At 34.1% G+C, this 19,483-nt stretch overlaps 1 protein-coding gene across 1 annotated transcript in view; it reads right to left on the bottom strand.

Annotated features, from left to right (window-relative positions):
* Positions 1-1,028: 1,028 nt before the first annotated feature.
* Positions 1,029-19,483, bottom strand: part of LOC113520847 (active breakpoint cluster region-related protein) — a 38,847-nt gene continuing 20,392 nt past the window's right edge. Inside the window, 14 exon segments of the mRNA XM_052897202.1 lie at positions 1,029-4,959; positions 5,406-5,530; positions 5,873-6,018; positions 6,317-6,456; positions 6,886-7,097; positions 13,550-13,743; positions 14,204-14,399; positions 14,861-15,070; positions 15,762-15,962; positions 16,544-16,666; positions 16,753-16,872; positions 18,840-18,861; positions 18,863-18,943; positions 18,945-19,012. Coding sequence (XP_052753162.1) covers positions 4,722-4,959; positions 5,406-5,530; positions 5,873-6,018; positions 6,317-6,456; positions 6,886-7,097; positions 13,550-13,743; positions 14,204-14,399; positions 14,861-15,070; positions 15,762-15,962; positions 16,544-16,666; positions 16,753-16,872; positions 18,840-18,861; positions 18,863-18,943; positions 18,945-19,012 — 2,076 coding nt within the window. The 3' untranslated portion in view covers positions 1,029-4,721.

Here is a 19,483-nt window from a genome sequence, read left to right as displayed (position 1 = left end):
CATAACAGAGTGTACTGTTTCACCTGTGATACCCTTCATGCGTTGCCATTCCTGAGGACTCGGGTGTTGTTCCTCTGTACCCTGTAAATTCACTACCATATCCCACCCTTCAAACCGAAACATAGCCATGCAAACACAACTGTTTCACAGTTGAAACGCAAATAGGACAGTGGTACACAAATAAACGACTTTTGTACAATCTAATGAAATACCGAATATTAATCGCATTCCTAGTAATATACTCAGTCAGATCGATCTCCACGTGGACCCCCCTGGTAACCAAAAGCTGAAATCGATATATATTCATCACGATGGCTGTCTGGATCTCCACCTATCACCATTCATTGGTACATTACTTGTGTATATTATACCATTTTCATCATTGAAAAAAATTCCTCTCTTAATTCAAATATTTTTTTTCCGTCCCTCGACGGTATCAAAATGTGGCGGTCTAAGCAGAGGTTCAAGCCGCTCTAGCGCCCTTGGTTCTACGCCGTCGATCCATCGGTAAGAGTCGACACTTTATCACTCCTCACGAGTATAGTGTCATCTACGCTCTTCCCTATATATACAGCAAATACAGCTCGAAAAGAAAACATTTATAGACAATCACAAACCGAATTTATAATAATTTCGATTTAAAACTTAGATATTTAATTCAAAATAGTCTTTAGGATAAAAATATCACTATAATATCAAATTGAACTTTTAATTTTAGAGACACGTCACCTCAGTATTGACCCTACTGTGTAATGGGTGACATATCAATATATACCTCATACACTGTAAATTATTCAATACATTCATTGATAATCTCACTTCATCTATGTATTATATTATTCTGATCTTTATTCCTTGGAGAAAATTATTAAATCTTATGAACACTACATAGATTAAGGACTGTACCTGTGGTAATACTATGAATCATTACAGATTGTTATACCTACCACTTTATGATATGCTTTATTTGTACATCTATTTTTTCCACACTACTATTACTCAAGTAATAAAAATTGAAAAACAAGATAAAGGTGTATTAAAAATACATTTTATTGCAAGTATGTAAACTACATTTTAGTGTCATTTATATACAAAAATTAAATACAATGTTTGATATAATAAACCAAATTGTGTAAATACTTTATAATACAGGACACTTATTACTAACAATTAAAGATAAAGTTAAATAATTATATAAATTCATAAAGAAACAAATGCCAAGTTAAAAGGTAACATATTAAAGACCTTTTGATTTATTAAAAAATTCACATATGTTATTAACACATATTTAAGTATAAACAATATTTATCCTTTCTTAACACTCATTAATTGTGACAAAGGGCCCATAGTTAATCATTATATTCTAAAAGACAAAAGTAAGTTAATAATTGGCAATAGTTAATTTGGCAGCAGCAAGCATAGGTATACATTTTCAGTCTGAATAAATAATTAATGCTTAATTATTATCAATTATTGATGGTGCAATGTGATTTGTTCTTAATAGTACATGTATGTTATTTGTGATGTCCTAGAGCATTTCTACAAATTGAAATTTATCTTCATTTCATTTATCTTTTATTGTATTTTATCAGTAAACTATTTTCAAGAAAAAAAAAAAAACATTGGAAATTTGTATATTATTATTTTGTAAATATAGATAGATATCTCTGTTAATGTTTTGAAATATAATGGACAGATATTAATGTAAGTAAATAATAGTTACAGGGACTGTATATATGTCATTTTTATTTTTGGGATGTATATTAAAATTTTCCTTTGCTTGTGTAACAAGAGACTCCAATTACTACACTTATATCATATACATTAAATAAAATCAAAATATATAAATATAGTAAAATAAAAGTTAATGTTTAACTTAAAAAATCCACTAATTTACAAAAAAGTGCAGTAGAGAAAATATAAATATTAAATGTATTAGTAAAGTGTTTATAGGTACATTATATCATTAATAAACAATAGAAATGTGTGCATGAAAGTATTTGATCCGAATTTTCTAATAATCTATCAATTTAAAATCGACTTATAAAATAGTAATAATACTCAGTAAGTACAACAATGCATTTTGACACTTTTCAATTGTACAATTTTGGCCATGCTGTATGGAGCTATACAATAACAATGGTCTTTGGTGAAGAGAAATCCTGTCTTAGTTAATGAAAAGATGATAAAGACTTATGTTAATTATTATTATATTATTATTTAACAAAATAAATCATTGTAAATTAAATGTTAATGTCATTCAATAAAATCAACATAAATAACTCATTATACTGAAGTAACTTTGTTCTAAGATTTTTTTGGTAAAATTTCATTTTAAGTACTAATATAACACCATCATCTAAGACTACTTGTGAAATAAAATACCTAACCTAATTTATATCTAGCAAAACTCGACTGACTTCCATGTGCCAACTACTAAAGACGAAAGTTACATTAAGAAAACTCTAAAGCAGTGCCTTGGTGAAATTAGCTAAATAACATTACACGACTAGCATTTAAAATGCTACATTACAGACAAAATATGCCATAGTTGTTATTTCAAAACGAAAATGTGATCAGTGAAACAAGACATTCACACATAGGTATGAACTATTAATCTTCACACAGATCCATTTTATGTGATCCAATGATAATTTACAAAGTATATATAATATAATTGTACGCACAGTGGCGAGAAATAAAATAATAATATGCTTATACTGCTTGTAAGTTATCAATATCAGTCCACTTTATCTTAATAATCTATTACAATTATTATTTTTTTCGGTCCCTTTTCATAATACTCGTTGAATCCTTTTAGCTTTTCAATTCATGCAGTTTTTGAACACATTCATACTTTTAAAAAATTTTCAGAGCTGCAAATGTTGTCACATGACAGTTCATATTGACACACGATACACTAATTATTAATTTTGTTACGTACATCTATACTACATGTTGTGTAAATGATATATATATTTTCCTAATCAATATTTCTACATTCAGTCTGTTTCTTGTATTTATGGAATGTTTCAATAGAAGTATGACAAATTTTGACATATTTTGAAACAGTTATTTGAACCATTTAGCTAAAATCGAAAAGCAACTATTTTTTAATAATTTACATTATAATAAAAAAAAAATATATCAAATTTATATAAATGTTGTTAATATTTTATAATACAATTTGGATATAAATTCATATTTTTTAAGAAACAGAATAATATTTAAAATAATAGTTAAATTGTGACTTGATAATTATGTCATAATACAAGTAGATTTTTTCAAAATGTATCATTCCACTGAAAAAAATATAAAGTGGAATTATATCTATAAGTAACAGCAAAATGAGATATTGGGGCATATGCACTGACCAGGTAATATCAATTTCTGTTATAGTTTGGAGGAATGTATAAAACTAACAAACAATAATTTTACAGATTTTATTTTTTACCAAAACTGCTTTTTAGTCACCTCACACTGAACTAACCAATATAAAAATATTTGGATAATAATTTAGATGACTCGGAATATTTTTATACATTTTATATGCTTGGCATATTTACAATCTTGGCATTTTTTTATCAAAATAACACTACATAAAATTTTATGTAGTGTTTCAATAATAGGAATTCAGTGTTAGTTCATTATGTATGTACTATTGTGTATATATTTTATTTTATATTTAATCGATGAATCGATAAAATAACATACATATGCAATAATTCATATATGTTAAGTATAAAAATTATAAGCAAACAACATAAGATAGTCTTATCTCATTTTTCATTATGTAATACGAAACTCCCTAATTAATTATCACTAATTATATCAGAACGGAACGATTGCAGAACACTTGGCTCATGTACAGACAGGACTTCTAAATAGTCACGTAATAATTTCCTAGAACACCTAAAGTTACAAAAGGGTGATACTCTTTTATAACTTTAGGGTGATGTGGATGTGATGTGATCAGAGAATATGTCAAGATGTAACACTGTAGCGCTGAGACGTTAATGTATGTAATGTAATGGCCTGGCTAGCAACAACCTGGTTGACACAATTTCTTTTATTTTTTACGTATTAGACTGTTCCATATACAGAATGATGAAAATAAGAACATAATGACATTGATTGGGTTTAAATCGATCAACAGAGATTAAACATAGGGTCGCGTCCATCTGACATTTAATTTCGATTTGACTGAAATTGAATTGTACGTCAAAATTTATTTTGACGCGTAAATCGTTTGATAGACCAGTTACTTACTTGAGTTTGAGCACATTAGCTGTTACTAGTTCAATAATCATCTTAATAATGATATTCATGTTACGACTTTTTCGATATTAATATTAAACCCCACAGCCAACTGAATGAAGAAAACATTTACACACAAGTCAGTAAGCTATGGAGCAAAAGCCACGTTCGGTTTGCGTGCAATATGTCGATTATATGCTTTATACATTCTGGTAGTAACGAATCGGTACATTTATCACCCATTTATTATATCGCAAACTTATCGATCAATGAGAAAAGACAATGACTTACGGATATTATATCCTTGGAAAATACCTAGCGAATTTTTCCCGCAAACTGAGAATCTGCACGTACTGAGGGAAAAAACCGCGTGGATCGGTCCAATATTTTTTGTAGTTTTAAAATTGTTTATCTATTTTATTTAGTGAAATTGGGTGTGAATTTAAACTGCCGCAGCGTTACAATCACTCTAGGAGCATAGGCGCCCTCTGATGTGAGGAGAGCTGAGCGGCCAGCTGGCGCTGCTGCAGCAGGCAGTACAGTATGCCGGCCTGGGCCATGGCGTCGACGGTGCCGGCAGCGAGTAGGTCGGTGCGCTGCTTACCGGCCGCCGCCGCGCCCGCTGGTCGCAGCAACGTCGGCCCGAACACCGTCGCCAGGTTATGCAGTGACATCTTGTTCTCACGCTCGTGCTGGTTCACTCTACGTACATGGACAAATTGATAGATAATATTTATTGGTATAAAACATATAATTAAAGTCTAATCTTTGGTATAGGAGTATATACAAAAGGTATATGATGAACGTGAAGAATGAGGTCGGTTCTGAGGTCCCTTTTCTCTAAACCTATCTTTTAATATTTTAATTTGATAGTTCCGACGAAATCGAGCCCACTGTATGCAATAATAGAGACTGTTGGCTCTCTCGTTTTACCCCATTTAACTATATACCAGAATGTGCATAAATACTACAAAATATAAAAGTAGTACTAGAGCATTTATATCCGATTTAATAAACGATTTCATTATCAGTTACGGTCGTGTTGCATATGAAAACATTTTATACATATAAATAAAAATTACTAAATATACCATGACTTTAAATTCCTCAAACACTACTTGACCAATCAAATTAAATAGTTTACTCACTTGACAAAATGATTAAGAAGAAAGTCGATACAATTCTTGTTTAGATCTGGTAATTGGGCATAGCATTTCAGAAGAGCGTGTCGCCGCGTATGCGCCGGTCCAGAATCCATCGATGTGCCCACGCCCTAAAAACATTTCATAAAAATTATATTCATCTGCACTTTAAAATAGTAATTATCCATTCACATTTTGAAAATATTACTTGCCCTTAATAGGGATAAGTTTCTATTGTTTCTAAAGAATTAAAAAATAAACTTATTTTATATCAGATATGAAATCCATGTGTTCCATATTACACCCCTCTCAAATGGAAACAGAGCTATGGCGGCGGAAAGATACTTACTAGTACCTAAACAGACAACTTTTTTACAAATCCCTCTGGTCTGGATAATTTATAATAAATTATGTTGATCACTACTTATAAAATTATCAAAGACAAACAGCTACATTAAAAAAATGAATTTCACCTGTGTGGCACCCCAAGCACGCAGCAGTTCAGGGTAAAGGGCATCTGTAAATAACGCTTCTGGTAACTCGCGTAAATATAACTTCAGCACGCCCGTCACTGAATGAATATCCACTTCCTTCAGCAGCTGTTCAGCTTCGTAAGCATCTACAAATTTATTAAATAATGTTAAATACATATAAATTAATTATGTCAACTTCGGGTATTTATTATTTATTTATTTATTCGTGATTGTATAATAAAATTTATACAAATGGCAAACTTAATGCCATATGACATTCTCTACCAGCTAATCATTAAGTCACAACAGCGTTTGAAACTGGTGATGAACATACAAAAAAAAAAAACCTACATAGATACAGAATAAAAAAAGCCAACCAAAAATTTTGCAATTACTATGTCTCTGTTTATTATATACTATTTAAGTAAATTAAATTATACTAACTAGTTTCAAAGCTTTTTTTGAGCTTGTTGAGGTCAGAGGCACTGCCGGAAACTCTGTAGATCCCCACCTCTAGTATGCCGCGACGTTCTACTTCTCGCACGCACGCACTTATTATAAATGGAATGCTTCGTTTTTCTCGCCTATAGAAAGAAATCATTTACATAGTTCGAATCAATAACTGCAGTTAGTATTGAAGTATTTTTAATCTGAGCGAATTTTCGTCTTTTTCTTTCGACTCCTATCAAAGACAGCATTAAAGGTAATTTTTCATGTGTCCACACGTGGCTTAGATCGATTGATACAGGATAGAGTTCATATAGTAATAATAATTACAGGATTATAGTATAATAAGTTTACGACTAGTAAATATCTATAGGCGATGGTTACCACTTTCCATCAGGTGGGCCGTCAGCTTGTTTGCCATTCTAAGTCGTATAAAAAAAAAAATAGAAATAATCAAGTATCAATAATAATAGAAATAATAAAAAATAGACATAGTTGTGAGATCATTTCCATTTTAAGCGTGTATAAGTGTTGTGGGTGCGATACTGGTATGTGAGGAGACGTACTTGGCGACGTGCGTGATCTTGGCGCCGAAGAGTGCGCCGGGCTTGGTGCTGGGCACGCGGCGCGCCGAGCGCTCGCACGGCAGCAGCCGCAGCCGCAGCGGCAGCGAGCCGCCGCCCAGCGACACGGCGCGCGGCACGCCCGCGCCCGCGCCCACGCCCGCGCCGCCACCGGCGCCCGCGCCTGCGCCCTCCGCTATCCACTCGCGGGACAGCTGCCCGCCATATCCCAGGGGGGAAGAGATTGTCAGTAATGTGGACTGCCAGTCCCTAGCTGGTGCTAGCAATATATCCTGTCAGCTTGACCACCATGTGGTTCACATTGGAAACCACTGACTGAATTCCAGGTGTATTCACCACGATGGCTTAATTGACTTGCCTTTTCATTTTGACCTGTCATCCCTCACTGGCGGCTCGTCAGCGTATACCATTAGTACAGGCGAGGTTACCATTTCATAATCATCCCATTAAAAAAACCATACGATTCCTCCAGGGAGGATTTATTTAATTGATGAAATTGAATAGTACACCCACCTCTGTTAATAGTTTACAATGGAGGGGTACCGGTGGAGGCTGAAGTCAAGTCAGTTTTTCTAATGTGGTGAATTTACTAGGAATTAAGCATGACAGTTTATATGGGAACCACGTGGATTTCGATCGCAGGTATATATTGCTAGCAATAGAGATTAGTATGAATAACTCCTTTTTTTTTTCTTTTTAACGTCTGGAAAATGCTTTATGCAGACTCATACACCTTGTGGGAGGTGAATGGGTACTGTGGGAATCCCCCCGTAAGGTGGGGGTGTACCCACCAAAAACCAAACGATATACCCTCGAGGTGCCATATGTCGGAGACATGGGTTCGCTTTCGCACTCACCACATCTCCGACGGCAGCGACCCGCCCCCTGATGGTAAGGGCAGGTCTCCTCTCTCAAGATAGGGTGGATGGCGTGCTCACCCTACCACTCGGGGGATGCGCCGGTATATTAGCACATACCCCAGGACCATTGAGTATGAATAACTCCTGCTAAAATCATCTGTATGAGCCAATTAAACCTATACTTAATATATATATTCTTTATTGCACTTGTAAGTTACATATAAAATAATCTATTTATAAATGTTGTGAGCAAGGGTGGACTTATCTCTGACAGAGATCTCTTCCAGTCAACCCAGTACAGTAAGAAAGCATTTCGTTAGCGGACAGCTGAAGTGCTACAACTATTAATACATAAACAAATATACAGTTAAATAAAATATTAAAATATATAATAAAATATTACATAAATACATACACTATAAATATATACAATACCTACCTACTTATATAGTATATGTTAAAATAAATTAATATACTACATACATTAGAAATTTCGTTTAATGATTTTAAGATTTGAGAGTTCAATTAGAAAAATACAAAAAAAAAAAAATATATTACTCAAGGGAAAGAAAATGTGATTTTAACATCTTCTTGAAAGAGGTAATAGAGGGACTCTCTTGTATGTGGGAAGGGAGTTTGTTCCATAACTGGACAGCTCGATACGAGAAAGAGTTGCCCATAAAGTGTCCTACACACAGGAAGTTCAAGCATCCTGGATTGCAGTTGACAGGAGCGTTTAGGACGGACTGGTGGTGGTAATAATTTAAACCGGGAGCGGAGGTACGATGGAGAATTGGGGTTATTGAGTATGTTATAAAGGAAAGAAAGGATGTGCATATCACGTCGAAGTCGGATAGGGAGCCACTTTAACTGGTTGCGAAAGGCAGACACGTGATCGTATTTACGAAGACCAAAGATGAACCTAATAGCTAGGTTTTGTAAACGTTCCAGCTTGTTTAGAAGCTCCTCAGTCACATCCAAAAAACAGACGTCGGCATAGTCAAGTATTGGGAGTAGTAGAGATTGTGCGAGCATAATTTTTGTGTTTACCGGGAGAAAGTATTGGAGTCGCTTGAGAGAGTGAAATGAAAAGTACATGCGTTTACTGAGTTCATTTATATGACATGCCCAAGACAAAGTGCCGTCCATTATGAGACCAAGGTTCTTAACTTTCTCGGCATAAGCCACTGGAACTCCATCATAATAAAGTGCCGGTATCTCGGACCAATTCAACTTGCATCTCATCCTGCTGCTGCCAATAATGATGGCTTGTGATTTAATAGGATTTATGAGAAGTCCAAATGTATCAGCCCACGATTGTATTGCACATAAATCAGTATTTAAGGCAGCAATGGCATCAGACAATCCAGGCAATGCGAAGTGTCTGTAGAGTTGTAGATCATCCGCATACAGATGGTAGGGAGAATTAATATAACGAGAGATATTGTTTATAAAAATTGAAAAAAGTAAAGGAGAAAGCACGCCACCTTGAGGTACACCGGCAGTGAGCGAAGACCAATCCGATGAAGCATCATTGGCTCTTACACACTGCCGGCGACCGAAAAGATAGGAAGAAAACCATTCAATAGCAGAAGAGGATACGTTTATTGCTCGGAGCACGGCAAGCAAAATGTCAAAATCTACTGAGTTAAAGGCACTAGTAAAGTCAAGAAGAACAATAGCTGTGAGATTGGTGTCCTCCATGGCTCGCCGAATGTCCTCAGTGATATTAAGTAGTGCTCCAGTAGTGCTATGGGAAGGACGGAAACCTGATTGGAAAGGGCATAACAGGTGATTGACCGTGAGATACTGATGTAATTGATTGTGAACTACTGATTCAAGGACCTTAGAGAGAATGGGGAGAATGGATATGGGGCGGAATTGGGAGAAGCTGGTCGGATTCGGAGTTTTGGGAATTGGAATAATAAAAGCCTTTTTCCACTGTATTGGGAAAACATTGCATTTCAGCGAGTAATTTATAATGTGTGTAATTACGGGCAATATCTCATCCAACACAGGCAGAATCATATCGAGGCTTAAGTTGTCACTGCCAATGGCTTTGGTAGATATGGAACAGATAATCTTTCTGTCAGCGTCTGTGGACACCATACGGAAAGTAAAAGGAGAGCAATCAGGCACTTCGGCATTAGAAAGATATAAAAGAGAGTTGACCTTAACAGAATTACTTAAAGAAGAGGGAGGAGTGGAAAAGTGAGTATTCAAACCATTAAGGTCCAAGTTGTTAAGAGATTGATTAGAGGATTTGCCTATGCCTAAAGATTGCAGAAATTTCCAGACTTGTGGCTGGGAAAGGTTTTGAATGGTAGAATGGATATAGCGACGTTTGGCATCCCTACACATTCTGTTGCAGATGTTACGTAGTTTCTTATAAGCTCCGAAATTAACCTGAGATTTATCGTGCTTATACCGGGCCTTAGCTCTATCCCGCTTAGCCATAGTTCTTCTAATTACTGGGGATAGCCACGGAGCCGGTGCATGCCTAATACGAACAGGACGAACTGGAGCATGAGCATCATACAGTTTCAGTAATTCCAGATTTAAGATCTCTACCATCATGTCTACGCTATCAGCCGAGAGCAAACTCGACCAATCCATGCGTCTCACATCCTCTCTCAAACGACTCAAATCCATATGCTGAAAGTCACGAAGCAGACGAACCTTGCCTTTAGTCTTAGGAGGGCGTACCCTATAAGAAAGATATACTAGATCGTGATAAGAGAAAGGAGAGCACATTTGCCCATGATAAATGGCCATATAGGGATCAGAAACAATCATGAGATCAATAAAGGAAGGGTTACTGTTAGGGAAATAATGTGTCGGATTTGGCAATGTCAGTATTTGAAGATTTAGCGCAGTAGTTAATCTCTTAAGTTTACTCGCTCTGTTGTCATCCCTCAACAAGCAGGTATTTAAATCTCCCATAAGAATGACATGATCATACTGAGTCACTAAATTTTCTAGTAGATGCTCTAAGGTGTCAAAGTAATCAATCCTGTTGGAAGGACAATACAAAACACCAAGTAAGATCTTTTTATGGTGAATTTCCAAAGAAAGAAACAAGTATTCGAGAGAACCACTATATTCTGACTGAGATGCGCAAACCACATTCGCAGCAATGTGATTGCGAAGGTAGATCCCTACTCCACCTCCACCTGTAGGTGTCCGATCATTGCGAAAGAATTTGTATCCCGGAATGGCACAACTGACAGATGGTAGTGAGGGTTTTAGCCATGTTTCGGATACAAGTATACAATCAACTATGCCAGCGCTGAAGGATGTGAGAATATCAGTGTAATGAGCTATAATACTCTGAGCGTTAATATGCACTAGGGAAAGGAATTTGGAATGGTCATTAAAGGCAATACGCAATTTATTTTCAAGAGGGTCACTATCACATAACGAAGAGTCATGACTAGATACAGTATCAAAATCATCAGAGGAAGAACAAGAAAAGTAATCGTCATGTATATTCATAAATACTTGCTAAATGTATAAAAATAACAATATATTAATAAATAAATATTAGTAAATATATATTATTTTACTAAATATATCTGCAATAATAAATAAAAAAAAAATTGCTTAATTACTGCATAGGTTGACGCAACGAGTCAAGTTCATACTTACTACAAAAAAAAATCACACAAAAAAAAAGATATTAAAAAAGAAAGAAACGTATTACATTTACAGCATATACGAAATAAATATAGTATATATGAAAATTTACAGCATAAATTGAAAATAGTGGGTACGCAATCCAGAATAGCAATAACGAAACGCAACACTATATTTGATAGCCACTGACAATTGGCAGTTCAGACGAGTAACATTACAAACAAAAAAACGGTTTACAATATTTTTTATATCATATAAAATTTGTAACTAACCTCAAGCAAATTATTAAAGTGAGAAAGGAATTGCGAATGTGATAAATAAATAACATTTTCAGTGTTATTACGCTTACAAAGATACTACCAAAGAAATGCAGTACCCACAGTTTTTCTAATGTTTTTTTTTTTTTTACATTCTAAAAAGTACCTCACACAATGTTTAAAAAAAAAGTATTTTATGTAAGGATGTAAAATTGTACAGAGTTTAGCAAAAGAGTTATACAGAATCAGCCGCGGGATTTTTGGGATACAGAGAGATCATATGCTGTAACTCAGCCATTGAAGCAATTTTCCTACGATTTTTATTAGGAAGAAGGATCACTACAATACCGTCTGAAGACCAGCACTTCTTCATCCCAAAGTGATTTCGAGCTGCGACGAAGACTTCTTGCCGTAGTTTAGTTAGGAATTCCGATACGCTTGCTTTGGAACCTTTCAATGTGGTTTTTGCCTTCCATACTGTAGATCGGAGGTGCACTGAAGAAAATCGGACGAGAATAGGTCGGGCTGTCTCCTTCTTGAGACCCAATCTATGACAGGTTTCTATAGCTTCGGAATTCACACCACTCAACTTCATGCGATCTGATAAGAGTGTTAAAAGCTTATTACGGGTATTCTCATCATCCTCCTCCTTGATTCCATGGAAGAGCAAGACTTTCCTACGTGAATGAGTCTCCAATCTATCCAAGCCCAACAAAAGTAGTTCAACCTGCGACTTGATCATTCCCAATGACTTCCATATAAAACCTTTAAATGATGCGTAATCTGCAGCTAAAGTTTTCACTGTAGTTCCCGAAGAAACTGATCCTGGCTGCTGGCACCCTTTCTCATACTCCTCCATCCTACCCTTGAACATAGAGGCCAGATCGTTAATGCTCTTCATAAGCTGCTCTGCTGTAGTATCCATGGTGACGTAAGTTTTGTGAAAGTTTGTGAAAAAGTGTGTTATGAGCCAACCAAGTGCAGATTAGTTTAATTTTAACACATGTATATTTTTTCTATTTTATTTAACAAAATTTTGGGAGCACGTAAAATTTACAACCACTTCTTACTGCGCCTACCCGCAAATCTTAAACACATCCTTAACTGTTATCTCTCATTAGCACTCTACTAGCATAAATTGTGCGGTCACTATTCCAGTTTATATATTAAAAAAACCGTATAACTCCTCTATGCGAAAGTGTTAACATTGCAGGGATGTATACAACTTAGATCTAATCAACATATACAATATATAGAAAATTAAGTTAAAAATATATAATAATATATAGTACATAATCCGATTTAACAAGTCTTTAAAATCAACATTTACAATATCTAACTCACAATTATTATAATGGGATATCAAGTAATTTTGAATGACTTTGGTTGAGACAAATGACCTTGACATATTTGGACTCAGTTATTATCAATTTCGCAGACAATTATATAAAATAATGTAATATTTAGAAATTTCTTAAATAATTTTGTTTTGTTTTTTATTTAACTTTCTCTATGTTTATGTTTATTTTTATGTTTAAAATTTTCACTAATAGTTGCAACCTAATGGCTTTGTTGCAGTCGCATTTATTATTGGATCATGCTGTGTGCACATGTTGTGGCAAGTTTACCTGATCAATACATTTATGTACTTGCATGTTATAATTTAAGTTTGTATTTGTAAACTTCTGTTATGTGCGCCTAATAAATAAAATAAAATAAAAATAAATAAGACAAATGGGATAGGATAGTTACTAGGTTGTTTTCATTTAATATGCATTTGCAATTTGATCTCATACTCATTTCGCCAAATTAGATATCGATGTATATTGCACATATAAATCGATTTCTATTTAAAATAGTTAAGATAAAATTATTTTAAAACATGTTACAAACCTTGAGAGTACACTTGCCCCTAAGTACAGGCCTAGCGGCGTCTTCGTACAATAATAGCCTCAAGTTTTGCGAACCCTCGAGATCTAGAGTAAAGCTCTCATTCCAGCGCGGCTGCGAACTGCGACATACTAATTTTGACTTTGCTTTTCGAAAATAGTGTCCATAAGAATCCACCTCCACGACAATGTAGTAATCTGTAAGGTAAGTCACATTTTAACATACAACACATCTATTAGCCTTCTGCATATAGGATTAGAGAAACATTCTATTTGGACATATTAACATCCTAACTTCCTTATGACTGTCTGTGGAGAGACCTATGTTCGTTCAGCAGTGGATAGGTAGTGACTGAGATGACAATAATGATGAATATCCTAACACAACCTAATATCCTGGTCACGATATCAACTTGTAACATACTGTCGATCTTATTAAAAACTAGCGATTCGCCTCAGCTTAAAAGATAAAATAGTATTTCACATTAGCTTTGATAAGCAAATTTTTCATATCTTGGGTTATTGTAGTTTTCATATGAATCTCTAATTTTTTTAATATAATATATAGCATAAGTTACTCGCTGAGACTGCAACTTTCTATATGTGAAAGAATTTAAAAAATCAGTTAAATTTATATATTAGTATAATTTGACTGTACCTGCGACGGCATCGAGAGGTGCAGTCATGCCACCTATGTAGAGCTGTAGATCACCAAGCAGTAAGGATTCATCGCGTCCACTGCGCAGTAGATACGACCCCATGTCAGTCTGTAAGAAACTGCGGCAAGCGGTCACCCATGCTTGTAATTCCAACATTGACACCGTGCTTGCCCCAGCAGGTGGAGCAGATGACGCCTACAATGTAATAATAAAGAATATTAATTTGTTTATAAGTAAATTAAAGTAAAATTGTAGTTTAAATATAGAATTCAAGAGAATACTTATACTTTTCAAGAATTTGTTCACTGATATTTATATTCGTTGTGCGGTCCCACATGTATATTATTTGTATTTATTCTAATGTTAGGTACATATTTAACATATATGTATAAGATTGGACATTGTATATAGTTAATAATTTTATTTTTTAAATCAAATAAAGATTATATAATTATTTTCCTTAAAATTTAATGCTGTTAACTTTCGTAATTATACAATACTATCATAAAAAATTGCTCTCAGCAATAAGACCACCTTGCTGTACTTATACCATTGTATCGTTATATTTATTAATTGCCTTGCTTATTTTCTATATTGTATAATATGCAAATAAAGTATACTCATTCTATCATCCATTCATGTATACAATGTATTACCTGCAGAGCATGTATGGAGTCGATCCACTGCGTGCGTTCGAATTCTGAGCTGAGGAAGAAGACGTGCTGTCGCTGCAGCGCGGCGGCGGTGGGCGGCCGCGCGCCCACTCGGAACACCAAATTGGGCGACGCCAGCACCAACTGCTCCTCCAACTCGAACAGCTTTTTGCGCAACTTCTCGCCAGCTCCGCGTCCGCCGATACGAATTTTCTGTAATAATTAACTCAAAGTTAAAGATCAAATCTACAATTTTTCCCCTACTATCCTTGCATATGAAGATTAAAATATTGAACTATAGATATATGTATGTATATAGACACGATAAACAAGCGTAGAAAGCGGTATGTTGTACAACAAGCAATAGTGTTGCCGATCTGATGCCTGAAACTGAACGGTCCACGGTGATGTGGCAATACAGGATGCTTAAAACGCTATTTGTGCTAAAGACATGCCTTGAAGAAAGGACGCCCGGTATGGATAAGTGAAAATTAATTTCCGTAATTTCACACTTACCCCCCAGTGGGGAAACGTTGGTAAAGACAAGTGGAACTGATCGATCCGTCAATGAAACATCAAATTTTCTGAGTAGTGCTTACACTTATCACTTATGATAATAACAAATTATATGCAATCGTCATTCATCATTCATCACATTAGACATAAAGACAATAATCCTATTAATATTATAAATGAGAAAATTTGTAACGGTGGATGCATGAATGATTGGATGTTTGTCACTCTTACAGGTAACTATTGAATGGATTTGAATGAAATTCGGGAAAAAAGATAGGTTATATTCTAACTTAGCACATAAGGTACTTTATATACCTACTGATCGACACGAACAAAACCGCAAGATATAGTTGGTCTGAAATAATAACTCTTAAATAATTTAACAGACCTTGTCATCCTGCGCCGCCCGCTCCTCCGCGAGTATCTGGTCCCTGACGGTGGAGGCCTGCGACTTCAGCGCGACGATGTTAGCAGGCGAAGTTTCACGCGTGTCCCCCGCGCTGCCCGCCCCCTCCTCCTCCACCACCACGATGTCCGGCAGCGGGATGTACCACTTCAGCTCGAATGTAAACTTGTCACGTCCAGAAGCCTGTGATCACATGGTAAGTATTCCTTCAATAATCTACATACACATTCCACTACATATACATGCAGTCAGCCACATAGTCCTTGCGCTCAATCGTACAGCAGAATTGATATTATACATTTAAATTTATGCACTTTTATATTATCTGTGAAACTAGCAAGTTTTATGAAATAAAAATTAAATAGGCAACGAAGTCGACGAGTCACTTGTCGAATCATGATATGTCATTTTATAATGACATGTATTTTCAACTAAATTGTCTTACTTAATAAAAATCATTTAATCTGTAAATATTACAAACTATATCACCCACCAAATCAATGTCGTTTTAAGTAGCAAAGAACAAAATAAAATAATTTCTGTGTACTCTTCATTCTATAGTTTCTTTTAAAAGAAATGAATGAAAATGAAGTTTATCATAATTATCACAGAAATACTGAATAAATAAAATTGGTAACAAATCGAAACATTCAATCATTTGATATTTTATCATTTGTCTTATGATCGACTCAATTGTTCGTTTATATTTTTATTAAATTCTATTAAAACAGACTAAAGTTAGTGCATACAATCTAACAATTTACCTTATATTTAGCACAAGCAATAGCATCATTGAAAAGAAAAAGATGTCTTAATTTTCTATGTCCATCTGATAATTCTACGATAAAAGAATTCTTGACGAGTCTTCTTTGCGCTCTATCCGCATTCTGTCAAAAAAAAATTATAGTGTTACAACATTGTCTAATATAATATATAATGTTTATTCCAAATTTTTATAACCATAGTAACTCACCGGAAACATCGATTTGGTCTGTATGATATTGAACTCGTCTAGAAAATGTTGAGTCATATTGAGGGCATCTGTTAACATAGCATGATCTGGATGGCTCGCTGGCGTGTATTTGATGAGATCCTGTAAATAATGTTTTCATTATTATAATCATCAATAAAAAGCTATTCTACACATACATATAATACTATAAATACGCTTACTAATTCTATATTGATTGATTGTTAATTGATACTGAAGTATCAATACTAATTATTAAATACTAAACAAAAATATTAATAAATTAGATTTTAATTTATACTATTATTGATATTATTCCTATGCCTATTTAAAATTATATAAACATATAATTTGAACAGAGTGCACTCATCATCATCATCATCACTACATAGTATAAAACAAAATCGCTTCCCGTCTGTCTGTGCCTATATATGCTTAGATATTTAAAACCACGTAATGTATTTTGATGCAGTTTTCTTTTTAGATAGATAAGAGTGATATATATATATATATATATATATATATATATAATATATATATATATATATGTATACAATATATATATATATATATATATAATACATTCATAATATAGTAGAGAACCACTAATAATTTTATCGAACTTTTAAGTATGTTACGATAAATTACAAAAATATATATTCGAAAATGTATTCGAAGCCAGGGCGGGTCGCTAGTTTAATATAAATTAATTTGAAGACACTTGCTTTTAACTCGAGAAATCGTCAGACGATATCACGGTTAAAACTAGTATTGTTATAAACGTATTACTTGAAAATAAACTTATGTCAGGATGTTCTGAATTGTATACGCAGATGTTCAATGTTTAATTTCTCAGTAAATAAGATTATGCTAGTTTGGAAACCAGAACATTTGCGTAATTTTATACACACAATTAACCCTTTGCACTCCATTGTCACCGTATTTGCGACATTAAAATGCTAACATTAAATCCACTGTCGCGGCTACGGTAACACGCTTGTTTTACTAACTCGGCGCCCGTAACACTTAGGTAAGCGAAATCGTCTGTTTATTAATTTATTTTTTTAATTTAATACTTTATTGTACACACTAATTATACATAAATATATGACAGACGTAATCAAATGTACAGAGGCGAGTTTAACTCTAAAAGAGTTTTCTTTCAGCAAACCTAAATTGAAAAGGAGCATTAATGGTAGCGGCTAGATTGGTATACAATATTGTGAAAATTTTCAAACAAAGGAACTAGACAAACTTGAATTTATCTTATAGTGTTTATATGTTTATACTAGCGACCCGTACCGCCTTCGCACGGGTGCAATGCTGATACTAAATATACCTACCTACTACAGAATGCTGCTATCTCCCTGCATTTTAAATCTGTAATATCTTCGGAAATATTCATTTAAATTACATGCTGTATAGGGCCATATTGATCTATATTAAATGGACAATGTATTTAAGGTACTTAATTGGATAAAAAATAATGCTGTATTGCTTAAAATTACTTCGTAAATAAGCCATTTTTTTCCTGTAAAATGTAAAGAATAAAAAATGATTATTGTGGGTTATCCTTAAGAGATAGATATATGCCATCACCGACTGTTTTGTTGATCTTTTTAAGGTGTACAAAACTGTAGTACATTATTTAGATTTATCTCGTGGTGTTCAGCCAGCATTTGCAATGTAAGCGCAAAAAAATGTGTTTATTTACGACATCACATTTGAAACCTCTAAATTTATCAGTGTTTCTCTACAATATTATACATGTATTCTATATATAAACCTTCTTCTTGAATCACTCTTATCTATTAAAAAAATCCGCTGTAAAATCCGATGCGTAGTTTTGATTTAAGCATACATATTACAGGGACGGACAAATATAGCGACTTTGTTTTATACTATGTAATGATTATAATAAATTAATGAGTTATTGGTATCATCTATGAGTTACTAGGCTGGAGTGCAAAGGGTTAAATATAACTTATGTTTTTATTCTTTTCACTTAAAAGTATAAGGCTAATGTGTAGAACTTTGTGATGACGTCTGTGGAAGAGATTATGAATAAATGATTATAAACTTGTACTGACGTGTAGGACGAGGGCGTTCTTCAATCAATAAATGGCGACGTCTCCTTATATAGTCGAGCGAGCACGGCTGAGGCATAACTATGGCGCGCGTCATGTTTGCGAATTATTTTTATCGGTAAATATATACAAAAATAATTGTGCAGAAATGCGCCGTAAATATTTATATTCTCCGCCTGCACGGATATATACATATATATCTAATCAGTATAAGCAGTTGTACAATGGTTTTATTATATTATCTATAATTACAAGCTCACTGTAATCATCCGATAGTCTTGTTTGTTTGTCTAATATTACAGGTATTTGCTAATTGACCAAAATATAAGCGAATTTAAAGTAACAGTAACATAATTTTATTATTTATAATTTTTCATAAATGTACTTGATTAACAAAAACATGTCGTTTAGACAATCACACTTGACTGGTTTATAAACCAGTCAAGCCGCACCCCAATGATGAGCCATGAATAGCGTGTTCTTTGCTTATTACATAAAATTTTAAAGCAAAAGTTAAAGTAATTTCAATCAGTAAATGCATGTATCCTTATGTAGTGACTGAGATAACTCCAATGTTTATTATTATTATTCGTAAATCTATACAAAAATAAATTATACACGAAAGTCAAAGTGATGAAAATAATAAT

This window comes from Galleria mellonella, unplaced genomic scaffold (assembly GCF_026898425.1).
Source record: "Galleria mellonella isolate WM207_F2 unplaced genomic scaffold, CSIRO_AGI_GalMel_v1 utg36, whole genome shotgun sequence".
NCBI classification, from domain to species: Eukaryota; Metazoa; Arthropoda; class Insecta; order Lepidoptera; family Pyralidae; genus Galleria; species Galleria mellonella.
The sequence above is the reverse complement of the archived record's forward strand: the minus strand, read 5'-3'. Positions and strand labels throughout refer to the sequence as shown.